The following is a 27,730-nucleotide window of genomic DNA, read 5'->3' on the forward strand; positions in this document are numbered from 1 at the left end:
TTAGATAATAAATTAATAATGAATAATAAATAATAAAATTAACATATAATACATTTAATACCATCTACAAAATTAAAAATATTAATATTATCAATATCAAATTTAAAGATATTCAAATTCTACCTATAAATAAGTAAAAAACCCTATATATTAAACTTTTAAGGATTAAAAGATAAATTTTACAAAATAATAAATAATAACATTCGAATAAAATTTGAAAAATAAGAAAAAAAGTAAAGAACTTACCTTCAACATATGTAAAATTCTCAAATAAATGGCTCAATTGAAAAATTCAAATTTCACCTACAAATAATTGTAAATTTACACTTTAAAATTTAAAGACTAAATGAGAAATTTTATCAAATAAAAAACTAAACTCATACAAAATTATAAGATAATTTTTTTTATAAAATTTTTTTAATATGAATGTAAGCTAAGATGAACGAAAAATTTAAATTATATATACAAATATTTAGTATATAAATTGTAAGGATTAAAATGGAAATTTTAGATAGAAATAATTATAAATTTATATATCAAAATTTAAGGATTAGAAGAGAAATTTTATTAAATAAAAAATTAAATTTATACAAAATTATAAAAGAATTTTTTTTATATAAAAAAATTCAACATGAATTTTAAGCTAAGGTGAACGAAAAATTTAAATATCATATACAAATAATTAGTATATAAATTTTAAAGATTAAAATGAAAATTTTACATAAAAATAATTGTAAATTTATACATCAAAATTGAAGGATTAGAAGAAAATTTTACCAAATAAAAAATTAAACTCATACAAAATTATGGGAGAATTTAAAAATTTATGTTTTAAAGTTCTCAAAGAATTTAAAGGATTAAAAGAAAATTTTACCTCTTTCTGCTAAAGTTGTTAAATACCAACCCAACTTATCACGTTCCACATATATATATAGAAGAAAGTTCACGAGGAACATCAACTTAGCTTGCAGAAGCTCTTTCATTTTTCAGAGTGAGGGAGCTTCTGCAGAGTGAAGAAATAAATTCCCTCACGCGACTTGTCATGGTCTTGAGAAGGGGCGTGGCAGGTCTCTGTCAGTGACATTTTCAAAAAGATGGAATGACTCCTGAAAACGCCATTTACAGCGATATTTTTAGGAGCGTTATTATTGTTAAAAAATACCATTTTGATTGGTATTTTTCAGAGTTAAAGTTGACATTGAAAATTTATTTTCATTATTTTTTTTGAGTAAATATTAATTTAATAAATATTTCTATGTTCATTTACACTTATAAATTATTTTTTTTAATAACTAATCCAAGAACTGCGGTCAATGACAATAATGAAATAATTTGTTCATTAAAAACGCCAATTCATTGGCGTTTTCATAAGCATAATTATTTTTTATTTTTAAAATAAGAAATGATAGGACATTACTACTGAAAATACCAGTTGAATTTGCATTTTCAGTATTTTTAAAAAATATCAATTTAATTGACGTTTTTTTAAAGGAAACATTAATTTTATAAATATTAAAAAATTATGAAACCTGCTTAATAGAGAGCTGGCGACAAAGTATTATAAAATTTTAATGGTTAGGGTTAATAACATAAAATAGTTTTACTTTGTATAATACTTCCATAATTTTTATTTATTTTATTTTTTTATATATATTAAAAAATAAACTTTTTATTAATATTTTAATTTTACTTATTTTAAAGATATTAATTTTAACTAAATATTAATAATTAATAAGAGATTATTCTAAAAATAAAATAAAATAAAATATAATAGTAATTTATATATTAATTATAGATAAAACATAGACAATAATTTTGAAATAATAAAAAAAATTATAAAGTAAATATAGTATCAAGTAAAGATAGAAGACACCAATAAATAATGTATAATTTAATTAATAAAATAAATTATTAATAATATTAATTATTAAAATTGAAATTTTTTATTTTTTCATATTAATAGATAGTTATAGTTACTTTATATTAATATAATAGAAAATGGACAAAGTGTATATATCTAACTAGTTTGGATAGCAAAAGCGAAATTACGCACCATAAGGCGATCAAATCCTGATCCCAATTGGAAAGCCATTTACTTTACTATTATTGCAGACCGGTTCGATTTTGAAAACCGCAATCAAACCGGTCAGATTTCCGATTTGCTTAATATTCACTATTCAGCACGTGCACACCGATTCTATTAAATAGAATCTATACTTAAATCGAATCGGATCTAAATCCGGTTTCCGTTAAACCGGTCCGACCAGACGGTCCGGTCCGGTCCGGTTTTGTTAACCATGCTTAAGACGGAGCGCGTAAGGACTCCGTTTCGTGAGCCGTATCTATAAAGGCCTACTGGACGCAGGCACACAGAACGCTCAGTGTTTTCTCATCCATTCTCTGCTGGGATCCGCTGGAGGCAAACTTTTTTCTCCAAGAAACTCAGGAAAGCCGAAAATCAAAGAGTGTCCTCGAAGCCGTTACTACCGATAATAATTCTACAGGTAGGCTTTTCTTCTCCGGTTCGCATATTCGTATTTGTAGGTTAGAAAGTAATTACAAAATTGAAAGGCTTGATTAATATCTGTGCTAATTTTGCTTTTGAAATTGAATTTGTGGCGTCTATAGTTTTTTAAAGGATTTTCAAATTGTTGATTACCATATCTGGGTTTAGGGCTTTAACGAAGTTGTATATTTCTAGAAAATCTTAAAATATTATGGTGAGACGTTTTGTAAATTTTGAATGATGAATCGGTTGGCAGCCTGAATTTGTAGTTTATGGTTGTAATCCGTTCAGTGCAAGGAAAGTAGAGTGTTTGTACTCGATAAGACTTTGATTAATATGGTATATTGAATTTTGTAGGCGGACTAATTTACAGAAGATTATTAGGTTGGTGAAAAGGGGATTGATAAAATTGAACAATGCTAATTCGGCTCAGCAAACAATCTTCAGAAAGTGGTGGAGGTGTGGTGAAGCCCTTGCCCGTAGATTCTGTGACGGTTGCATGCCCTGAACACCTAGTACTTGCTGATCTCCCTGTTGCAAAGGGCATTGGAGCAGCGACTGCAGCTACTGTTGTCAAGACTGTGGGTCGTAGGTCCAGACGCCAGCTTGGTGAACGGGTCCACTTCTGTGTCCGCTGTGATTTCCCGATTGCCATCTATGGACGCCTGGTAGGTCCTGCACAATTTGTTCTTTGGACTTCACTTTTCTTATTAGGTGTGTGGTGTCTGACATTCTTGTTAATTTGAACTTTTGAAGAAGGAACTGACAATTAGTCTAAATGAAATTACCTCATGAGACTAAGAATGTGATGGTCAAATTTCTTTGCATCTGTGATTAGTTTAGGTTAAGCATTTAGACAAACTGCGTACAGATTAAGAGGGTAAAGGTAAAAGTGGATGTCCTGGTATTTGGTTGTATGCTTCTTTCAGAAACCTTTGAACACATGTCTGAATGCTGACCACCCTAACATATACTTGGCTTAAGGTAATCCATTACAGCGTTCCAATTCTTGGGTGGAAAAAAAAAAAAGATAACCTTGTTGGACTACTTATTATTGTCAAATAATTGATGTTTCCCATTTAAATCAATGGAAACAACTCTCCTATTTATTTACAGTTTTTGCTTGTCACATGCTATTTTCCTGATCCACAATTATAGTTTCAGTTCTCGAGCAGAGTGTTGTCTGACAACTTTTCTGTTTTCTTTAAGTTGTAAAGTTCTGTTACAGAAATATGAGAATACTCTTTTAAGTTTAAGGTGTGTTTTATGTTTACTGCTTTCTCTCTATTCTGGGCCATGGCAGGATTTCTGCGGTCTATGATTTATGGTTTTAGTTCTATTGTTCTTGTCACTTCATCTTTACTTTTATTTGTAATCCTTTTTGGGCAAAGGAATGCTGTGTTTAATATTTATGCAAGCTTTTAAAATTTTGAGTTGCATATCCTGCACCAGAAGTACAGATTATTAATGTCTTATTAGCAGGATGTATCCTTGTTGTAAAGTTGTATTTTAGTCAATCTAGGACGTACTAATTTGAGATTTTTTTTCTAGTAGCCTTGTATAGATTTGTCCTTCTACTAACAATTTTATCTTATGCAGAGCCCCTGCGAGCATGCCTTCTGCCTTGATTGTGCCAGGAGTGATTCAATCTGCTATCTGTAAGTTGCCATGCATCTAACAAACATATATGTTACTGATTTCACTTTGATTAATTGTTGCCATAGTCAAACTCCAAGTTGTTTGCGATATTTTTCTCAAAATTTTATTTGTTTTTTTTTTGCATGTCCCGCTTCTGCTTTTGCAAGTTGTTTCTTTCCTCAGTTACTGCTTAGAACAAAGACAGGTTAATCATATGCTTATATCTCAACGATAATTCCCAGAGCATTCATGGACCTGGGAGTAAAATTACTGGGCTAAAATGAAAAAATAATTGCCATCCCCAGAAAACACATGCAGAGAGAGAGAGACTTATGTCTGAGTTTATTGATGGTGCCTTCTAAAGGCAAGATCTAACCAAGCCACTGTAATGGCTACCGATTGGCCTGATATCAATAGTTTCATTCTTAGGAGTATTTTGATCGTACTGCTGCTGCTACTGCTTATGAGAGAGAGAGAGAGTTGATCGTATTGCTGCTGCTACTGCTTATGAGAGAGAGAGAGAGAGAGAGAGAGAGAGAGGCAAGATCTAACCAAGCCACTGTAATGGCTACCGATTGGCCTGATATCAATAGTTTCATTCTTAGGAGTATTTTGATCGTATTGCTGCTGCTACTGCTTATGAGAGAGAGAGAGAGAGAGAGAGAGAGAGTTGATCGTATTGCTGCTGCTACTGCTTATGTGAGAGAGAGAGAGAGAGAGAGAGTTGATCGTATTGCTGCTGCTACTGCTTATGTCCGAGTTTATTGATGGTGAGAGAGAGAGAGAGAGAGAGAGAGAGTTGATCGTATTGCTGCTGCTACTGCTTATGAGAGAGAGAGAGAGAGAGAGAGAGAGAGAGAGAGTATTTTGATCGTATTGCTGCTGCTACTGCTTATGTCCGAGTTTATTGATGGTGCCTTCTAAAGGCAAGATCTAACCAAGCCACTGTAGTGGCTACCGATTGGCCTGATATCAATAGTTTCATTCTTATATTTCATCTAACATGCAAGTGATGCACAGAATTTAAAGTGAGATGAGAATGAAATGCTTCGTATGCTCTGTATCTGCTGATATTAGGTCAAGCTGGAAACTTCAGTAGCTTAGTTGTTTTACCCTTTTCTTTTTGTTGATAACACCTTTACTTGGTTTTATCTACGAACAAGACTATGACACTACTTTACTAGCACATTAGTGTAAATGTCAGATATTTGATGATGAGGTCAATTTTTCCATGGGCATTCATTGCTGCTATCTATTTGTTCTTTGCATTTGAAACTCTTAAGCCTTGCTATTGAACAATGAACTAAATGGTTTTACATATCTTCTATGTAACACAGTTGTGATGAACGCATCCAGAAGATTCAGACAATTAAAATGATGGAAGGAATCTTCATCTGCGCTGCACCTCACTGCCTCAAATCTTTCCTGAAGAGGTCCGAGTTTGAATGTCACATTCATGAGAACCATACAGATCTTCTACAGCCAAATTCAGAGAAGGAGAATGGTAATGAATCAGAGGTCCAAAGTGCCAAACAACATTCAACTTCAGATTCCACAGTTCAAGCTTCCTCAAGATCAGTCATGCCTGGTTCAAATTCTCAGTTTCTTGATTCTGAAGATAAAGCTCGTAGGCAGCAGCCTAGAGAACAACTATCTAGGGCAATGGTGCAACCAAGACCCCCCTTTTTTGGTCAAGCTCAAAATTATCCTCCAGACCTCCAGCCAGACAACAATCGCCCTCCTGGATTTGACCGGTCAGGCATCCCGTTCCAGCAAAGCATGCAGGGTGGCCCACAGCAAGAGTCAAACCAGTTTTCAGACAAGCAGCAAGGAATTTTATCTGAGACCCCACTGCCTGAATACCCGCCTATGCATCCCATTCAACCATCAAATTTTGGTGTACCAATGAGTTCTAATCCGATGATGACTCCTCAATATGGTCTACCTCCTTTTCAACCTGAGGGTGCTCAGCCATTTTATGGGGCACCGTATGAGATGGGACAGATGGCTAGGCCAGATTCAACCCCGGAAGTTGGAGCTGAACAAGGATCTTTGTTGGGTTTCCCCCCAGGTCCAGCAGGAGCTAATTTCATGGCAAACTATCCACAGCCGTGGAACTCTGGAGCAACACCAGGGGGTCAGGCAATTCCAGATGGTTTTCCAAACCTGTCAGATTCTCGTGGAAACATTGCATATTATCAAGGTGATTACGGACGGAATCCAGGAGTCATGCCGATGATTCCTCCAACCCCACCCTCAGGCAACAAGGGGATGGAAGCTGTGCAGGGTGGTGCTATGGATTCCAGGGATGGCAAAGGCATACTGGCCCCACAACCATTTCAATACCCACCACCACCTCCCCCTCCACCTCCCATGCTTCACTCATCTCAGCCTAAACGATCCAAGTACTATTCTAGTGATATTGGTCATGAAGGACAAGGTTTTGGGTGGCAGCATGAGAACCGAGATGGCTTTGGAAGCGGCCAGGAGTAGAGAATCTCTGTTAACTTTTGCTCTAGTACAATATATATTTTTTGTAGTGGACTTATTTTATCGACCTGTCTTTCTTGTTCTTCTCGTTTTTGGCAGTTAGACTACTTATTGGCTTTACTTTGCTGCCTTCTTAATTTGTCTCTCCTTTTAATTTTTTTGCTTTTTTTGTGGGTTTATGGATAGTTGTGTTGTGTTGTAGGGGCATATGCAGATATTTAATGGATGATGATAAAAATCAGTAGTGGTAAAGATAGTATTAGCTCAGATAAGAGGGCTGTGGAAGACCTGAATATGGGATCGGGAGGGTTATATTGGACTACAGAATTAGGATAATCTTATTATTTAATTCATTTGGATGAATAATCAGGTGCTAGATGCGGACGTGAGAACACTTGAAAAAAGCACTTTTCTGTTTTTCTTTTTTTTTTTTGTATCTGAAAAAAATTTAGAGAACATGTTGATAAATTATGTAAAATATATGAGAAAAGAACATAACTTTTAAAAGTTGATGTCACGACCCTGCCCTCCTATTCCTAATTTTGTCCTTATTGACATTTCTACATTTATATCAATAATTTTTTCAAAAGAATGATGCCAATTTTTTAAAAATTGGAAAAAAAAAAAAAAAAAAAAAGGTGGCACAGCCTGGAGGCTCCATGAGCGCAATTACAACTCGCCCAGGTGGGCCTGTACCTTAGAGGCGTTACTTTTATTGGGCTGTGTTTGAATCTAATTCCTTTTTTTATTTAAAAAAAAGCTTGAAATTTATAAACATATTTTACCCCTCATAAATAACAATGATAAAATTGCTATGCATGTTTTTCTTTTGGAGTTAATGGTTGAGAAAAAAACATCCTTTTTCTATTTGTATAATTTCACTTTCAATTTTTTATGGTTTGTGAATTAAACTTTGTTAATCTCTAATAAAAAATCTAACACGTTATTGTCACAAAATTTTTTTATTATTTTTCTTAAAAATATATTAAAAAAATATTTTATATTACTATTATAATTTTTTTAATTTAATATATTAATTTATTTTAATTTAATTCAAAATTAATTCACATCTTTTTTTAATTTATACTAATTATTATTATAGTTAAAAAAAGTGTGACCAACAATATATATTAATTATCCTTTATAATGTGAAATAAAAAATTAATTTAAAATTATATCTTATATAATTTATTTTTAAAAATATAAAATAATAAAATAATTATAACTATTTTTTAATATGTTTTTTAAAATAGCATTTTTTTACCTTTAATGGTATTATTAATGATGCACTTTTTTAAAAATAAGTTAATTAAGGATTAAATTAAAATAAAATTGATACACTAAATCATTGATAAAATTAAAAAATTTATAATAATACTATAATTATTTTTAACGTTATCCATTTTAATTTTAAAAGAAACAATAAAAAAAAATCTTAACTTTAAAAAAAATTATAATTACATTCTAAATTTTAAAAATTTACCAATTAAATTCTAATATTTTTAAGTTATAATCAATCGTATTCTAAATTTTGTTAATGTGATAATAATATACAATTCCGTTAGCTTTTAATAAAAAAATCTAATATTGAGATGTGATTAAAATAAATAAAAAAATATAAAATTTAATTGACGAATTATAAAAAAATAAAATGCAATTATAAAAATAGGAAAGGAATGAATTTTTTTTATCATATTCTATTAAAACTCTATAATTGAAGAAATTTTCAAGGAGCACGAAAGTATTATGAAAAAAAAAATCATTTGTATTAAAAATATTCTTTTAATTTTTTGTTGTTATCTTATTTTTCTAAAATACTATCAGATGGCTTACGGGATATGTTAAAGAAATATTATATATGCACAGAAATAGAAATGCATATTTTAAAAATTAATAAAGGGGTAAGTTCATAAAATTAGGGTGCGGTTTGTTTAATAATTAGTCCATATTCTTTGATCATATCAGCGGGTTGAGGATAAAAAATATTTTTATATCATAATAATAGAAAGAATATGAATTAATTTTTTTCCTGTTACAAAAATTGTCAAATGAGATCTAATTTACTGTTATTAAAGTCGGTGTTTAGGATTCTGAAGTTTCTAACTTGAATTCCAATTGGATTTAATTTTATATTTATATATATAACCTTTAAAAATAAATCTTAAATTCAGTTCATACATGTATAGTGGAGAGTACAAGCCCATATACTTAGCTTTGGTATCCTGACCATATCCAGGATAGAATACAAAAAGACTAGAGTCCCCGAGAACCCAGAAAACACACCTTTGATGATTTGTGGAAAAATCGATAGCCAAAGCTCTTTCAAAGGTCAAGCGGCAAATACAGAGCCGGCTGAAGGACCTCAGAGGTAGCTGTCCTCATGACCTAAAAGATTATGCATCCTTCCGTTCGATAAAAAGAGACAAGAGACACACTCGTTCCCAAATTCAGCAATAAACAACATACAAAAAAAAAAAAAAAAAACAAACAAACAAACACATGCTACACGCAAGAGCTAGCAGGAGCAGGAAACTGTTACACTTCACCAGGTCTGCTTAAAGCCAACAAGAGCAAGGTAGATTGAAAAGAAAGCCCCTCTGTCAGTATCGAATCTACCCTTCAAAACCACTTCCGGAATAGGCTAAAGGAGCCCCTCGGCCCCAACAGAGCGACAGGAGTCATTAGACTCTAAAGAACTTAAATCCTCACGCGATCCTCCCCTCATGATACATGAGGACACCACATTGTGACTCTCAAAGCCAATGTTTTTTAAGTGTCAATTTAATATAAGATCGAGCTCATCGATTATTAACTCGAATTTTTACATTGAAAATTTTTCAGGATAACTAAAATATGTATATCATGCACATAAATTTAAATATAAACAATCATGCTCTATTTGACAATAATTTTAAAGGTAGTGTTTAGTGTTTTAACTAGTAGTTCAAAGAGTGAATTATGAAAAACCACTTCTTATAATGTTTGACTAACTACTGTCAGAACAACTATCTGCTCCTAAAACAATTAATATTACCGAATAGGGCTTTAATCTAATCTAATGGTTGTTAGTCGTATATTCATAGGTAAAGCTTGTAATATCCGCACCCTTTCTATTAATATTTTTGGTGGAAACTCCTATACATTTCTGTACCAATGATAGCAAAACTACACATAAGCAAAGATACAAAAATGGATGTAATTGTCTTTCATAAGGCCAAGAAAAGAAAGGAAAATAAATAGACCACCCAAAGCACAACAAGAACATGATGCCCAACCCAAGCAATTCTCAGCAAGAAAAAATATTCCAGAAGGCAAAGTGAAGAATAATAAGGAAGAAATCAGCCGAGTTTCTGCTTCTCCAAAATCCATTTTCGAATACATTCTACATTAAACTTAACATACAACTGCTGTGATTTCTTGCACACCATCTTCACATATTTATCAATAATATCTTCATACCTTTCATAGAGGGCTGGAATTGTAAGTATAATAACAAGACCTGTCACATATGAACACATAAAATCAACATTAACCATGGAAAATGAACAAATTCAACCTCCTTTTTGCCCTGAGTTTCCAATCTATTTCCAAGTTAACAATGAAGGAGAGGCCAAACTTACTTGTGTAACCCAAAGTAATAAAATCAGCTAAGCCACCAACAATAGATATCAGCAACAGGTATCCAGCAACTTCAAAGAACAAATTTGTGTCCTTACCCAAGGCAATGTCCTGGGAAACTAAGAGAATAGCGTTCAAACGAGTCCGGATGAAAGCTGCAAATTCATTTACCATTTCTTCTGAGAGATGCAACTCCGGTAAAGGTGGAGCAGGTCTGCTCAAGGGAAGGAGGCAAAAGTTCAATCAAGTATCAAGGCATTACCAAAGCAGACCAAGAAAAACTATTTGCAATAAGTCATTTGCAAGAAAAGAATTTTAATTTCTATATCTTTTAAAAATGAATTTTTTAAAATAAAAAAAAAAAATTAGTTATTTCATTCGAAACATGAAAATTTACTCAATTGAATTCTTGCAAATTTATGGATTACAAAGAGAGGGATACAGAGTAGATATCCTGAATTTGCTTAGGAAAGAATATTAAGAAAGCATATCCCTTTTATTCAAATTAGTCTCTGCTATAGACAAAGAGGACAGTAAATGCAGGCAGCTAATTCTACAGAGTGAATTTTTATGAGTAAACAGCCAAACAAACTCACAGACATTATCCTCTGCCTCTGGATTGACAATGACTAGACCATAATAAAATCTAAGGTCACTATCAAACTAGTGCAAACCATAATAATTCAGTTTATTAATTAATTGGATGGTGCAATTTATGATGGGCATAAAAAGAATTCATTGGCTACTGCTGATTCTATCCTTGAGTACAAACTAAAAGAAAAGTCAGAAGTTGGGTAATGCAATTTACTAAATATCAGAAGATAAGAAATACTACTACTAAAACCCAGATCTGTTCCTCAAAAACTCAAGGGAAAAATGCTAAAGTTGGGTAATGCAATTTACTAAACATCTGAAGATAAGCAGTTGATCATACTCAGTTTCTAGTATTTCAAATGCATAAGAATTGAAGAGAAAGGATATAAACTTGAATAATGATTAAGAAACAAAATCTGTTTGGAAATTACCTGTTAAGAATGGCAGCAGATTTGGCCCAAAAAAAGAGAGTGGTAAGGAGGAGGAGAAGGACACTAGAAACAAGTGACAACAGAGTGTAACCCGATCTCTCAAACACCACCCAAGAAGCTAGAGCTACTAACAATATCCCAACAGTAACATTCTTTTGCCTCCATAGTATCACATCTGCAACTGTTAAACAAGAAGATAAACAAACAATTCTCAATCATGGATAAAACCCAAAACCCCCATTGGATCGCAGACTTTAATTTTAATTCTTCATTTCGATTCTTGAAAATTAATGTTCTTCTGAGAGGTAAGACAGATGAAATTTTCACTCACCGAATCCTCCTCCAAAGATCTCATGGACGGTTCTTTGCCTGTTGAATAACCGATCCGATGAACCCATTCAGACGGAAAAATTCGCAGAAGGATCACGAACCCAGTTAAGATCTCTAAAACCCACCAAGAATTTATAGGAAAGAAAAAGAAAAGGTGGCTTCGGTGGAATGATCTTCTAAAAGAAGAAAGAAATCGGTTGTGTAAGTGTTTTCATCTACAAATACAAACTCAGTATTGCAAAAGAACTAGGTCTCATGAATATGCTAAAACCTAAAGATCTATGGTTGGTGGTGGTGATGGGGTCTCAAGTTCCAGCCCAAAAGCGTCAAACCGCCCATAGCTTTTTTTAGCTTTTCAGCTCAGTTGTTTTTTGCCATCCAAAGAAATAAAAATAAATACGTAAATGTAATAATATTTTCTAATACTTATAGTGAGAAACAACGACATTCCCTCATGGGTAATGACTCTGTCTCGGCGACTGTCTGAACAGAAGAGAGAGAGAGAGTATATCTGACTAATCAATATTCAACAGGATTGAACAGAAAAGAGCAATTTTATGTGTAATTATTTTTAGGATTTTGATTAAATCATCTTCTTTTATAAAGTCGCAAAGTCAAGCAAACCATCTTTGCAAGGCAAACCAAAGAAGGATGAAATGGGTTTACTGAACAAAGATATTTCTGAAAGCTAAAAGAATGAGAATCATAGTTGAGGGAGGTTGTTTCTTAGATTTTATGATGTCAATTTGGGTAACATATGATCAGAAACTACAATGGCCAAGGATGTTGGCTAAGCAGCCCAGCTGACACGGATCAGCGTAACAACCAGCAAAATATCATTTCAAAAGAGCGTTTCTTACTGTGCAATTTTTTCTTCCCCTTCTTCACTAGCCTTTCCTTGGGAAGAATCTGGCAGCTATTATCTTCATCTTCAAATTCTATAAGCATGTCTTCAGCTGGGTCCGAATGTTGTTGAGATGAATTGATATCTGAGAACCCAAAATAGAGTTGCAGTATTTGGTAATCCTCACGGCATCTTAATGAGATAACCACTGCCCATAACAATTAGAAGCTTCAGATGATAAGATAAGAAACTCTTTTGGGAAGTTTCCTGCACCAAGAAAATGATCCAACCGGAGCTCTTAAGAGAATCAAGATAGACAGCAAGGTGAAACTTTGACAGGTGCTGTGGAGCAGCACAGAGATTGCTAAAGTTCTATCACACCCCATTCACTTTCCTTATGCAGAACCAATGATCATCCAAATGACAAATAAATGCATTTTCCAGAACTGGGTCAATCTGTGCATGCTCCGAAACTGGAAGAAAGACGTTTTGGGATGGGATTTTGGCCGTTTCACAACAACTCATCCTTTAAAACAGTGTTTTTCTCAACAGTTCTAGTTCCAAACGCCTAAAAGAAGCAAATTTGACTATCTGTTCAGAACAGGAAGTAGAATAAGAATTACAGAAAAGCATAAATGCTCTTGAAACTATTATGGTATCACATTACCCAGATATAAAACAAAGCTAAGGTGGCAAAATACTATAAGGCATTTAATAATCCACTAAGTATCAAGAGAAATTAAGGATAATTTTCAAATTCAAATTGGTTGTCGATCATCCATCAAATTAATCAATTTTTATCCAACCATGTATTCCTAACTCCCAAAATCCACTAATTTTCTTTCCTTTCTTCCAAATTTTCCTTCTTTTCCTTCAAATATGTCTAATAATCGGACAAGCAAACAAATCATAAAATGGGGTTTATAGCTTTTTAGTACCAAAAAAATATATTTGGATAATAGGGGTGAGACGAACAAATTTATCAAGTAGGCGGTTAGAACCCAAACATGGTGTTTTTCTGAAGTGCACTATATCTTTTTTTTTATTATTAAAAAAAATCATTGCCTGGCTAGCTTTTAACAACAAATTTTTTATAATTTTTTTAAATCAAGGCAGCAGGTCAGGCCTTGATTTTTTAATGGGGAAGCTGATTATTTAAGCAGGATCCTCCCTCTACTTTCTCTCACTTTTCAACCTCTCATAACCCTCTAATCTCACCAATTCATATTAAATTTATTTTTTTTTTTAAAAAAAAAAAATAGGAAGTTGGGGGAGTCCAACCTTAGACAGGCTACAGAATACACTTTCCACCAGACTAAGCCTTGGAGTGTAATTCATATTAAATTTATTAAAATATATTTTTTTAATTAAATTATATTGATTTTTTTACTCTTATTTTTTCTCTCATTATATGCTTTATTTTTTTTAATTAAATTTGATTATTTATTTAAAAATATATTAATTTTTATGTTAGCACATATAAATTTTTATATTATTTATTTTATTTATTCCAATACTTGTTTGTCAAAATATTAATAAAATACAACTATTTACATCATACTAAAAGTACTAATAGACAAGTTTATAAAGGAAAGAGTTTAAAAAATATATATGAAAAAAAAGTGTAAAAACTAAAATAAGAATGTTGTGAAAATTTATTTTAATATATTATATGGTTGAATTATAATTTGTAAAAAATTATTGGTTCTCATTATAACATGTAGGATAAAGAAATGGTTGATGCATTGATAGAAACTGTCCCACTTAGTTATTTTCAAATTTTAGGTACTATTTAGACAAAATTCGAAGTGAGTAGTTACTGATGTGGCTGAAACAAATTTGTGCCGTAATTGGTCAATATGCAAGAAAGAGAATATGAGGTGGTTGATGCCTACGGCAACCACTCTGATGCCTAAATTAGTAAATTGAAGAAAATTGTGAATGTAATGTAATGCTTTGAACTCAATAGTAGTTCTGTAAGAATTGTATATCTTGATTTTTATAATCATTAGCTTTTATACTGTAAGAAAATGGAGTAAATTACGACATCTTCTGATAATTGGTAGGGGATCCCGTGATTATAAGCGTAAGCAGGGATTTGCCAAATTATATCTGCTAATAGTAACTTTATATGAAGAATCAATCTATTCAGGAGAGGGCGAGTCTTTTGGAAAAACTGGATGCTACGGTGTTCGGGTCTCTTTTTCTATAGGTAGGACCGCATATCTGCATATCAGACTTTTGCCACGTGACTCTATTTTATATGATAGCTCATGACTTACTGGTGATTGTTGTGCAATATTAAAAGTGTCCTACTAGTCTTTGATTCTTTATATTTGAAAGTGACAATTGTCTTCATGATTTGGGATACATGGCCTGTTTAGATTGGTCTTCCATACTTGCGTCGCTTTGCCTGCTCTGCCCATAAATATTAATTTGTGTTGTTTCTCGAGCCGCCCATCAATGTTCAGTACTCACTCATAAATAATAATCGCCAGGCTGATGATCGGGTGCTAGTCCCAATTAATGATTTTTATAAGGCATTTAAGGCCTATACGTCAGATTGATAATTAATCTAAGAGCAGTCAGATGAGTGTTCGCCATTTGGTCGAGTATTGAGCATAAAAAATACAAAGACAAATAGATAACAGAAATGAATTTTTTACTATGAAAGGAAATTACAAAAGAGGAGGAACACCTTCGGTCTCCCCCTCCCGAGCCTCTATTACATTTATGTGTCTACATCTAATATATTTTCAGCAGAGACCTAGTCAGTGGGGTTTTCTTCAGTCTACTCGTCCTTCTCCTCTATAAAGATGTCATTAATCCAAGTGAAGTCCTCCGTAGGAAAGCGTTTTACCAGCTCCTTCATGATTAAGTCTTAACCTTCAACGAACATCTTCCCTCTCTTGGCCACTGTCTCTTGAAATTCGCTTTCATCTCAGCAATCCTATCAAAGGTGGCCCAATTCTCCTCAGTTTGAGACTGTAGCTACCAGACTTGGCATTGAAGGATAGGCACTTGGTCCTCGGCAGTTTTAGCACGAACCTCAAGGGTAAGCTTTGAAGTGTTGGCCTCATTCAAGTCCACTTGGAGCTTGTCAACAAACTCCAAAATTTCTTTAATTGTGGTCTCCACCTCCTCTACTCGAGCCTTCAGTCTCGAGCACTCCTCCTGCAGGAGATTTTTATCCATTTCCTGTGCCCCGAACTCTCGCCTCAAAGTCTTGTTACGCTCTTTGGCCATGTAAGCACAGAGGGCACTTTCCATCCGAAAGTGGATGATGTTGTCATAGAGATCATCTATCTCGATCTCATTCAGGAGGTGGCAATCCCCAGGCCTCAAGACATTCTTTGCGATGAGGACCGACAATCGGGATTCCTCAAGAAGTGAGATCGTCCAAGTCAGTACCGATGCCAAATGTTGGATACCTCGAGACCATTCTGCTCCAATTCCAACCTCCTCCTATGATGGTCAGCTTGGAGGGGGACTATTACAAGAGTACACCGTGAAGAAGACTGGCTATGTAACGACCCGGAAACCGGACCGCTACCGGCGCTAGGATCCAGATCGGCTTAAGGCCGCCGGGACTCGTAGCAAGCCTGTAAGACCCCGCTCGTTCAGACATCGGAATTCCTACCGTCCGGTGGAATCTCGGGTGTCGGATCCTCTTTGGGGGGTAGAGCAAGGGTAAAGGAAAAGGTTTTCTAAAATGTTTTTAAGTATTTTATGGTTTTAAATAGAAAAGAGTTGAGTTTTTGAAGAGAAAAGACCAAGGAGGCGTTTGCCAGGTTCGGCCGCCGAAAGTGAAGTTCGGCCGCCGAACATGTGAAGGCTTCGGGAGCGCCTTTGGCCTCCGAAAGTCTTGTGGGAGCAAGCCAAGGTTCGGCCGCCGAAAGTGAGGTTCGGCCGCCGAAAGTGAGGTTCGGCCGCCGAACATGCATGAGTTTAGGGGGCACGTTAGGCTGCCGAAGGTTGATGACCAGGCCACCTATATAAGGCCCTCAGATCGGAAATGGGCGAGTTTTCTCCCCATTCTCGAACTCAGGTGAGTTTCTGCCCTCCCTTGGTTGCTTGTGTGTCTTCTCTTCAAAATCCTTCAAGTTTTCATAAGATCTACCCTTGGTTTGAAGTTTTGAAGCTAAAGTAGAAGTTTTGGGAGCTTGGAGCTTTTGGAGCTTGGATTCTCCACACCTCCGAGTTAGGGATCGCACAAACCCTCGATCTTCAAGAGGTAAGTGTAGATCTTTGTTTCCCTTGAGTTTTCATGAAGTTTTAAGTAAGTTTTATGAAGGTTTTATGTTGGAATGGGTAGATATGCATGTTAAGGGTTTATGTGGGTTTTATGCCCAATGTATGTTATGTGATGATGTGTTGTAGCATGAGATGTATAGAATTGTGCTTTGCCTAGTGTTGGTTAATCCCTTTTTGTTTTGCATGATCTTAAGAAAATGTTTTAATGTTATGAGTTTTGAATGGCCCGTGAGGGAAGAAAGGGTTCCAATCCCTTGACCCAAAGCAGGCATGGTTTTTATGAAACGTTTTCATGTTGGCCAAGCTTAATGATTCTCCATTGGAGTAGCCTTTATGGACTCCAGAGTGGGGATAAGGTATGAGCAAGAGCATGCACAAAGTTAAGCTTGGTAAAGTTATAAGAACAGTTTTCAGTTTTAGGCCATACTCAGGGTAAGCCTGGGATATGGAAAGCCTTAAGTTTTATGAAAAGCTTGATCATGCACGGGATTATACCTAGAGTTCAGGATGTATAGAGGCTTACTACGGGTCCCGGCGGCCTTAAGCCGATCTGGATCCTAGTGCCGAGCAGTTTGGGGCCGTTACAAGAGGGGTACCGGTTTCCGGGCTGTTACAGTTAACTGTAACAGCCCGGAAACCGGTACCCCTCTAGTAACGGCCCGACCTGCTCGGCGCTAGGATTCAGAGAGGACCGTGTAGGATGCCTAGAAGGTTGATGTCAGCTGTCAGGCTCGTAGAGTGTATAGGAATGGTTAGTAGAGAGTTTTAGTTGAGTTTGAGATGGCAGCAGGCAGGTCTAGGAACCAGCCCTGGTGCCATAGATAGAGCGAGTGTTCAGAGATTCCAGGCTAGTGTCAGGTTTACCATCGGTCTGGAAGGTAGAGTTTGGTTTAGAGGTGGTACTTGGTACCAGAACCATTTCTCTTTCCTTACGGGATGGTACCTGCAGAGAGTAAGAGTATAGCAGAGAAAAGTGAGAGTAGAATAGAAAGCAGAAGAGAAGAGTAAGATCAGTGAAGAAAGAAGAGAGAAGGATCAGAGTAGCGCAGCAGAAGCTTGTGGCGTTCAAGCGCAAGTTTGAGGTTTTGATTGTTTGTTTGTGCTTTTGTTTGAACATTCGGGGACGAATGTTCTGTAAGGGGGGAAGAATGTAAGACCCCGCTCGTTCAGACATCGGAATTCCTACCGTCCGGTGGAATCTCGGGTGTCGGATCCTCTTTGGGGGGTAGAGCAAGGGTAAAGGAAAAGGTTTTCTAAAATGTTTTTAAGTATTTTATGGTTTTAAATAGAAAAGAGTTGAGTTTTTGAAGAGAAAAGACCAAGGAGGCGTTTGCCAGGTTCGGCCGCCGAAAGTGAAGTTCGGCCGCCGAACATGTGAAGGCTTCGGGAGCGCCTTTGGCCTCCGAAAGTCTTGTGGGAGCAAGCCAAGGTTCGGCCGCCGAAAGTGAGGTTCGGCCGCCGAACATGCATGAGTTTAGGGGGCACGTTAGGCTGCCGAAGGTTGATGACCAGGCCACCTATATAAGGCCCTCAGATCGGAAATGGGCGAGTTTTCTCCCCATTCTCGAACTCAGGTGAGTTTCTGCCCTCCCTTGGTTGCTTGTGTGTCTTCTCTTCAAAATCCTTCAAGTTTTCATAAGATCTACCCTTGGTTTGAAGTTTTGAAGCTAAAGTAGAAGTTTTGGGAGCTTGGAGCTTTTGGAGCTTGGATTCTCCACACCTCCGAGTTAGGGATCGCACAAACCCTCGATCTTCAAGAGGTAAGTGTAGATCTTTGTTTCCCTTGAGTTTTCATGAAGTTTTAAGTAAGTTTTATGAAGGTTTTATGTTGGAATGGGTAGATATGCATGTTAAGGGTTTATGTGGGTTTTATGCCCAATGTATGTTATGTGATGATGTGTTGTAGCATGAGATGTATAGAATTGTGCTTTGCCTAGTGTTGGTTAATCCCTTTTTGTTTTGCATGATCTTAAGAAAATGTTTTAATGTTATGAGTTTTGAATGGCCCGTGAGGGAAGAAAGGGTTCCAATCCCTTGACCCAAAGCAGGCATGGTTTTTATGAAACGTTTTCATGTTGGCCAAGCTTAATGATTCTCCATTGGAGTAGCCTTTATGGACTCCAGAGTGGGGATAAGGTATGAGCAAGAGCATGCACAAAGTTAAGCTTGGTAAAGTTATAAGAACAGTTTTCAGTTTTAGGCCATACTCAGGGTAAGCCTGGGATATGGAAAGCCTTAAGTTTTATGAAAAGCTTGATCATGCACGGGATTATACCTAGAGTTCAGGATGTATAGAGGCTTACTACGGGTCCCGGCGGCCTTAAGCCGATCTGGATTCTAGTGCCGAGCAGGTCGGGCCGTTACTGGAGGGGTACCGGTTTCCGGGCTGTTACAAAGCCTATCCTGAACTCTGTGTACCTGATAAATCCCATACATGATTAAAACATAAACATAAAGACTGAAAACACTTTCCTTCCATATACCAAGCTTGACCTGCATGCACTATGTCTGAACACATAGAACCCACTCTCATAGGGTCAGCATATCACAAGTCAGCCTTGGTTCCACACATTTCTCATCAAGAAACATAAAACAGGATCATGCATAACAAGGGATAAATCATACACTAGGGCAAAGCACAACTCTATCCATTACTGGACATTATATCTCTAGACATTACATTACATATTCATCCTTTAATTTACATCATGTCCACTACTCTATTACATAACCAAAACCTCAGCCAACTCATACTCATAACTCTGATGACTCTGACTTCCCATAGCTAACTCTGGCCCTGCAAAACTGGGGTTAGGGGAGAGGGGTGAGCTAAAAAGCCCAATGAGTAGAAACAATGAAAACAGTTCATTAATTACATGCTTTCATGAAATGCGTCACTACACAAACATTTCACATCTCGGATTGGACATGACCTCAAAACTCCCTCTGTCAGCACCCGGCCCCCCCAGGGAGCTCACACAGGACTTTCCTTACTTAACAGATCGTGGGCTATTGAGGTCGCCTTGGTCCATCCATATCAACAGTAAATAATGCAATGCATCATATTCGTGACACTAGTGCAATCAACCTATGACATATACTCATGATGCATGAAACATGCTCAAAGCATTTAATTTCTCATATTGAAAATATTAAGTTTAGTTCCACTCACCTCTGGCAGACGCTGGACTGACTCTGCAACAGCTAATACTGACGGCTTCCTCGGTCCCTCGGGTCCGATCCTACACAGGTGGACTCGAATGAGGTGCCAAACACACTCGAAACAACTCATAAACACCTCCCCAAAAACCCCCTAAAACATCCTCAAGCATGCATGGAAAACAAGCAAAGAAAAGCTGGACAGGGCACTTTCGGGGGCCAAAGGTCCCTTCCAGAGCCGAAAGCCAAGCAGGTTCGGGGGCACTTTCGGCAGCCAAACCCCCTCTCCAGATTCAAAAGTCAGGCATCTTCTGCGGCCGAACCTTCCTTCGGCGGCCGAACCTTCCTTCGGCGGCCGAACCTTCCTTTGGCGGCCGAATGTCTGCTCTAGATCCAAAACTCAACTTTTGGGGGCAAGGTTAGGCGGCCAAACCAAGCAGTCAAAGGCATGTTCGGCGGCCGAACCTGAGTTCATCCAGAACTCAGCCTCCTGCACAAACAAGCCTCCCAAACCTTCCAACACCCAAAACATGCATCCAACCTCTCAAAAACATGCATAACTCATACAATAAGCATATAGGAGCTTAAAACAAGCTTAAACTCCAACAAACAACAACAACAAGCATACATAGGCATAAAGGGGCCATAAACCCTCTTATGCACAACCATGCAACTCATGCATCAAAACCCCCAAAACCCTTCATAAAACTCACTTAAAACTTCATAAAAACGAAGGATCTACACTTATCTCTTGAAGAACAAGAGTTGGTGTGACCCCAAACGTGAAGATATGGAGATCCAAGCTCCACAAGTCTCCAAGCTTCAAAATCTTGCTCAAAGCTCACAACTCTTCAAAACAAGGAGAAAATTCATGAAAACCTTAAAAGATTTGAAGAAACATCATGAAAACACCCCAAGGGGAGCAAGAACCTACCCTTGCACGAAAAGAGAGTGAAACACACTCCATTTCCGGTCAACGGGGCTTTTATAGGTGGCCAAACCGCCTCTCCTTCGGCGGCCTAAGCTGCATGCAAAACCATGCAACGTTCGGCAGTCGAACTTCTCCTTCGACGGGCGAAACCAGGCAATGTTCGGCGGCCGAACTTATCCTTCGGCGGTCGAACCTGCACTTTGTCCCCTTGGTCTTTTCCTTTCAAAACCCAATTCCTTTGCATTCAAAACCATAAAACACTTAAAAACAGTTTGAAACCCTTTCTCTTGCCCTTCACAGAACCTCCAACATCCTCGAATTCCAGATTCCAACGAAGATTCCGCTGGAAAGTCAGAATTCCGATGCCGGCATCTAGCCGGGTATTACAGGCTAGTTCCTCAGTTGCAGGTGGAGGAAGGGGAGGAGGAAGCATAATGATCTCCTCTGTCGGGCAAGCTCGTCTAAGAGGTGGGCCAATTGCTCCAGCAGTAGCTTTGCCTTGGCGAGCAATACGTGCTACGTCGGTGAATTTATTTTTCTTTCTAGTCATGCCTACACAGACCAAAAAGTAAGTAAGTAAGGTAGTTTTAAAAACAAAGGAAGTTGGAAAGAAAAAATATCCTACTCTATAGAGTGGAAAGTGTTTGCCTAAGGGCTTTGAAAACTGGGCGGATGAGAAGCCCGTGCCTGTTCCACCTGAAAATGGCTCTACCAGAACAAAACAGCGTTCCTCATCGCCACATTGATATCTACCCTTTAGGTCAAAGCTATCCTCTGGAGAAAGTCCAAAGCCTTTTCCTCATCCCGTCGTGACTGAACCCCATCCTTCCTAAACTCCACATGAAGATTCCAGTCGGTCTGAAGCCGTCCAAAACCCACGAATACTCTATGACACAGGGTAAAAAACTTAGTTTTCTAGTACTTAAGGGAAGAGAGTATCTAGTTAAAGAGAGTCTGGTGCTTCTTTATGGTGAAGGACCATAATTCCTCGGTACCCAGTTGATATAGCTGGGAGAAGAGCGTAACACTCATCTTAATGTTATTGTTAAAACATAGGAAGTAGAAAGCCACCAGAATCCTCCAACTGTTGGGATGAAGTTGGACGACCACAAGCTTATGGAAATGGAATGACCTCAATGAAGAAGGGGTCTATGGAAAACCGAAGACCCACCTTCAATTGTTTTTCGTAAACTATGATTGTGTTCTCTGTAAGGATTTGATCGTCCATATGAATGCGCGGGTTGGGAGCATGAACCCAGAAGAGTTCTTGGGAGATCTGGTAGTGGTTGTACAGACGATCCACGTCCTTTTCTATTAACACAGATAGGGTGTCATTCACCAGGAGGTTATCATTGTCATGGACTGCCTTCAGCGAAATGATAGGAACTAGAGCACAGATGGATCCACCGGAAGAAGATCCTGAAGCGGAGCTTCCACCAAAAGGAGACGTAGAGGAGATATTCATATTGGGAATAGAAACAAAGAAATACCTTAAGCAAAAGTGGTAGTAGAAGTCTGGGTGGTCGAGTCTTTCTCAGAGTGCAGAAGTCAAGTTGTGAGCAAAAGTAGTAATTGGAGGAGAAGAAGAATTTTTATACTACGATTTCAGTGGCAGGTATAAATGCAGCTCGAGAAGCAAAATATTCATCATTTATATCTAGGAACAAGCGAAGAGCCGCGAACATGAAGAGCTAATCCGAATGTGCCAATTTGAATGTGCCTCGTGCCCAAGATCATGAAGGCAATTGTAAACTTTGAATCTAAAGAGTTAAAGACCAGTGGGAAAACTTCTAATACAATATAATAATCGCCCAAAATAAGTCATAACCTGCCACCATAGGACAAAACTACATGGCAAGAGTCTAATAGTTTGATACGCGATCGCAGAGGTCTCACCCATAAAAAAGAAGACAGGACATCGTAATACTCAGTGTTTCACCAAGACTTGACCTCTTCTGAGCAGATCGAGTGTTCATGAATAGTTACCGTTAGCGGATATAATCTAACAAATTCCCATTAGACCTGTAAATGCAGGATTCCCTATTTATTAGTCGGTACCAGTCGAATTTTTAAGAAATTCGATAATCAATTCCATCTTTTTATAGTGTAAAAGTATATGTGCACATAGTTTAAGATACACATTTTTCCATACTTATTTTAAGCTGAAAGCAACCTATTACATTGTCTATTATATCAATTTATATACTTGAGCGTCGAAGTGACTGTTTATAAACGCCGAATACCTTATATCTTCTCTTTTACACTGAACACCTTATATTTTCTCTTTTACAAATTGATCAATTGTAATTCAATTTTATTTTTGGCTGTATCATTAAGTATCTGAACTTACACAAATAATAAAAATTAAACAATACTATTAATATTATTGATAATTTATATGAAAAAGTAAAAGAAAATAATTACACATATAACTGATCATATTTTAAATTTTACCATATGTGCTCTATATTATAAGTGACAATATTAGATAAGGGTAATTTATCATTTTATGAAAATATAAAGTGCAATTAATAAAATTTCAAGTAATGTCAGCAAGGAAAATAGATTATTTTTTATTTTTTTATCAATTATATGATTAATTTATATTTAATTAATAATTATTGTATGCCTAAATGAACGTAATTATAACTATTTATTTTAATTTATTGTTAATTACCACCTTTACTATTTAGTCACTACTATTAGTATTACCATGACCACTATCTTCTTTATCAGAGTTGTTATTATTATTACCATTATTGTCGGCGCTTCTACCACCACCATTACTTTACCAACTAACTATTGACATAATCAATTATCACAATCATTTATTAATTTAATATTAAAAAAAATTCCTTGCGTATATTCTAATCAAATATGGTAATATAATGATAATTGCAATACATTATATTAAATCATTTATTACATTATAATATAATTTTATCTTTTTTTTTAATCAAAATATAATTTTATCTTTGTATTCCTTAAGTTTGTGCAGCAATATTGTATTATTTGAGATTAATCTATTAAATATTTAAATTATAATTATAAATTTTTTTTTGAAATAGGATCGTGAATTGAAGGAATAGAACCTAAAATCTCTCAAATTTATTCAGATATACTTATTATTAGATTAAGACTGTGCGTGCAAAATTATAATTTATTAAATAGTTGAATTTATAAAAAATAATAATTAATATATTATGTAATTATCAATTCATTACATAATCTTTTTAATTATTAAATTAATCAAAATTACAATATGATAACGATTGCATTACATTTTCAATTACATCATACTAACATAGTCTAAGAGTACAATATTGCAAATTCTTATTTCAAATTACTGTTTCATGAGTACCTATTTGCTTCTGCTTGGCAGCTGAGAAAATGGAGAGAAGGCGGAGTAATCAGATCTTAAACCAGTAAACACACTTGTCAGAATTAAGAAATCGAGAGGGAGGGCTACTACAATTATACGAACGATGGACACATTGAATGTCCATTCCGTTGTAGTCTAGTTGGTTAGGATACTCGGCTCTCACCCGAGAGACCCGGGTTCAAATCCCGGCAACGGAAATTTTTATACGTTTTTCTGATTCTAATTGAACCATTGGACAGTTCACCATCGGAGATGGGTCTGAATGTCTGAATCCGAATCTGATTGGTGGTATCAGGCGGTTTCGGTTTACTATAATGTCCATTCGTTTTTATAATAAAATTATTGTGAGGATGAGAGCATCTAAGTCTAATTTTTATTAATTAGAAAAAAAACTGAACTTTACTGTATTAAAAGAAAAATAGTTAAATTCAAGTGAAATTTTCTAATTTTTATTAATTAGAAAAAAACCTGAACTTTACTTTATTATAAAATAAAAATAGTTAAATTCAAGTGTAATTTCATTTTTTTTGATAAATGATTAAAGCCAAAAATGTCATCTTCACATTACCTAACATTAACCAACACGTTTGACAATTAACAAAAGAAAAATGTCAAATTTAGTTTAGTATATTAGAATTGCTAATAAAAGGATTAAATTATTATTTTTTATGATAATAAAAAATATTTTAATTCTTTCTAAAAATTATAATAGTTAATTAATTAATTTTTTTAAAATTCAAGAATCCTACACTAATTTATCCTTAAAAATTATAGACTAGAGAAAAAAAAAAACTTTCCTAAAAAAACAGAATAGGCATTGAAGGCAGGCAATGAAAAGGAAAAAAAAAAATAATAAATGAAACCATTTTGGCGGGCGGTTGGCGTGGAGTAGAGCCAGAAGAGGGGATAATCGAAGCGATCGAGCCGATAACACTCGCGTCACGGGCTACCCACGTGATATAAAGTTTACTGAACTTAATTATTTATTTGTTCATTTATTTTAAAAATACATTAATTGTTGAGTCATTTTCATGGATATAGAATTAAATAGTTGTGTTTTTAAAATTATAAAAATTAAATACTTATAATCTAAAATCTTAAAAATTGAATTATTGTGTTGCTCGAACTAATTAGGCATAAAATATTTTTACCTTTTCATATATCAACAATTACTTTGATAAAAATGTTTAGCTTTACTTGATTGAAGAACTAGAAATATATTATTCATCTGAAAATTGAGAGATTAATATGAAAAAGTTATTCATTATTTAATTTTAAAAATATATTAAAATATCTTTAAAATTTTAAAAAATTATCATAATTAATCATTATATTAAATTTAATTATTAAATATTATACAATTTAATTTATAATATGAGAACACTTATAAATTAATCTTTTAATTTTAAAAAATATTTATTAATTAATCTATTTATATTAAAATTATTTTAAATTTTTTAATAATATTTAATAATTAAAATATACGAAATGATTAATTAATAAATTTTTAAAAAATATTAGAGATATTTTAATTTATTTATTAATAAAAAATAACTATTAAATTTTTCAATACTAAATTTCATACCACAAGTTTTTGTTAACAAAAATAAATATAAAAATTACTTTCTAATCACCGAAAAATAATAGAATTAATAGATTTTTTTTATATATTTTTAGAATCAAATACTTTAATTTTAATAAATGATTATATCCAAAATGGCCTGTCATTTCGTTCAAATCAACCGTTTGATATGTGCAAATTAATAAAATTACCCCTATTTAAAATATTTATAACTAAAACTTAAATTGATGTTCTCAAAATCAAAATCTAATCTCTCTTTTCTACAATAGCTTTTTTGAATTATTTTCTTTCAACTTCTCATTTTTTTTGCCACGCAAAATCAAGATCGATTTTGATTGTCCTAAACTTTGCTTGCACTCCTAACAGTATTAAGATATAAATAACACCGTCTCTCTCATCAATATCAATTCTACTTTTTTTTTCTTTCACTCCTTTCTTTCCATCTCTATCTTTCATATGAATCATTTATTTTCTTCTCAACTAAGGAAAGTAGTTCTACAGAAAAGCTATGATAGTCTCATTCCATGTAATTTGCTAAAATTTTGAATCTCTCCTTTACCTTTGAGAGTAATGGAGAAGTAGAAGAATCCATGTGGATCAGAGTAGTAATTGGACAAAGTGTAAAATGCTATGGTTCATTGGGCTCCATGTATTCCCTCTATGATTGTTGCAATCAAGATTTTTGACTTTGAAAGTAATTATTAATTTGTGATCTGTTTATTTCTATTACTTCGGTATTCTCTCTATGTACACATGAATTTTAGTTCTTCAATTGCTTTTTTTTCCCTCTTTCTTATTTATTCATGAAATTTAAATTTTGAAAGGGTTCAAATTTTCTTTCCACAGCATATGAAACATTGTTGGAAAATTGGCGTGAAAGGATGGCAATATATCAAAGACTTGAAAAGAAAAAAAATATAAATAATTAAATCCGAAATAGTAGTAATAAAAAAATAAAAATAAAAATAAGTCTAATTAAATTCTTATACTTTTATTTTATTTAAGGGTTAATTTATGGATTAAATAAGTTCAATTTAAAAATTTAAATTAATTAAATCTTTATATTTTTATTAAGAGTCAAATAAATTATAATTTAATATAATATTATTTTTTAATAATAAAATATTATTTTTTATAATTTAAAATATCAAAAATTATAATTAATATTATTAAAAATGTGAAGTGAGTTTAATTTCTAAATATTATTTTATAATATTATTTTCATAGATTTTTCTTCTTCGAACAAAGGTAAGTCGAAGGGAGGTCAGGATGAAGAAACGACCGTGGCTGTGTCCCGACTTTGCCAAGCATTTGAATTAGGAATCGAGTGAATTTATAATAACATTAATAAGATGAATCTAATATCGATCGATAGAGATAGATGAAAATCTTTTATTTTTTATTCTGAATTAAAAAATTTAAAATAAATCACATCGTGCAAGTATATATCTAACATTTTAAATCGTAGACACATAAACAAGGATGACCCTCAATGTGATGGGAGGCATGAGAATTAGAAAATTGATAAGATTTCGTTTAAGCTTATCAAAGGCTTATTGACATTAGGGGTTTCAATCCAATTTTTATCTCATTTTATCCGTTCCTAAAAAGGCTTGCAGCTATAGAAATGTTGTGAAATTAATCCAATTTCTTAACATTTTAGGATAAAGGACCTGAAATTGAGATTAAAATTAAGATTTGGAGGAAGAGAGGGAGAATGGTAGTGAGAGAATTGAAGAGTTGATTTTGAGTTGGTGAGATCGTTGAGAAAAAGGAGATGGAAAAAATAGAAATTTATTGAGAGTAAATTTGAATTTTAAATTTTTTTTTATTTTTTATTTATTTTTAATAAAATAGAAGATAAAAAAATTATTTTGTTAATTAAAAAAAATAAAAATATTTTAATAGTTAAAAGATTAAATAGTAAATTTCTAAAAGAAAAAACCAGCTTTGGTATTTAACGGCCAAACC

At 34.4% G+C, this 27,730-nt stretch overlaps 2 protein-coding genes and 1 non-coding gene across 4 annotated transcripts; 2 read left to right on the forward strand and 1 right to left on the reverse strand.

Annotated features, from left to right (window-relative positions):
• Nucleotides 1-2,331: 2,331 nt before the first annotated feature.
• Nucleotides 2,332-6,754, forward strand: LOC110621213 (E3 ubiquitin-protein ligase HAKAI homolog). Its single transcript, XM_021765395.2, has 4 exons — nt 2,332-2,504; nt 2,864-3,174; nt 4,106-4,164; nt 5,482-6,754. The coding sequence occupies exons 2-4, from the start codon at nt 2,923-2,925 to the stop codon at nt 6,635-6,637; spliced, it is 1,467 nt and encodes a 488-aa protein (XP_021621087.1). The 5' UTR covers nt 2,332-2,504; nt 2,864-2,922; the 3' UTR covers nt 6,638-6,754.
• Nucleotides 6,755-9,718: 2,964 nt separating this feature from the next.
• On the reverse strand, nt 9,719-12,016 carry LOC110620099 (reticulon-like protein B12). 2 transcript variants are annotated; one of them, XM_043958677.1, is made up of 4 exons: nt 11,609-12,016; nt 11,278-11,452; nt 10,255-10,466; nt 9,719-10,133 (listed from the first exon to the last, which is right to left on the reverse strand). In XM_043958677.1, the coding sequence occupies exons 1-4, from the start codon at nt 11,673-11,675 to the stop codon at nt 9,973-9,975; spliced, it is 615 nt and encodes a 204-aa protein (XP_043814612.1). In that variant the 5' UTR covers nt 11,676-12,016; the 3' UTR covers nt 9,719-9,972. The 2 variants fall into 2 exon arrangements, with proteins under 2 accessions (XP_043814612.1, XP_021619372.1); XM_021763680.2 differs by having other exon boundaries at nt 11,278-11,458; nt 11,609-12,013.
• Nucleotides 12,017-24,301: 12,285 nt separating this feature from the next.
• On the forward strand, nt 24,302-24,374 carry TRNAE-CUC. The gene has a single exon. It is a non-coding gene; the product is annotated as a tRNA-Glu (tRNA).
• Nucleotides 24,375-27,730: the final 3,356 nt, after the last annotated feature.

Source organism: Manihot esculenta, chromosome 8, assembly GCF_001659605.2.
Source record: "Manihot esculenta cultivar AM560-2 chromosome 8, M.esculenta_v8, whole genome shotgun sequence".
Taxonomy (NCBI): domain Eukaryota; kingdom Viridiplantae; phylum Streptophyta; class Magnoliopsida; order Malpighiales; family Euphorbiaceae; genus Manihot; species Manihot esculenta.

Bases quoted from the DNA above. Each gene is read 5' to 3' on its own strand.
- LOC110621213 (XM_021765395.2), top strand. From the start codon at position 2,923: ATGCTAATTCGGCTCAGCAAACAATCTTCAGAAAGTGGTGGAGGTGTG. The intron at 3,175-4,105 runs GTAGGTCCTGCA...TATCTTATGCAG, and splicing joins TTGCCATCTATGGACGCCTG to AGCCCCTGCGAGCATGCCTT. The intron at 4,165-5,481 runs GTAAGTTGCCAT...TATGTAACACAG, and splicing joins AGTGATTCAATCTGCTATCT to TTGTGATGAACGCATCCAGA.
- LOC110620099 (XM_021763680.2), bottom strand. From the start codon at position 11,675: ATGGGTTCATCGGATCGGTTATTCAACAGGCAAAGAACCGTCCATGAG. The intron at 11,459-11,608 runs GTGAGTGAAAAT...CTTGTTTAACAG, and splicing joins GATCTTTGGAGGAGGATTCG to TTGCAGATGTGATACTATGG. The intron at 10,467-11,277 runs GTAATTTCCAAA...TCCCTTGAGCAG, and splicing joins TCTGCTGCCATTCTTAACAG to ACCTGCTCCACCTTTACCGG.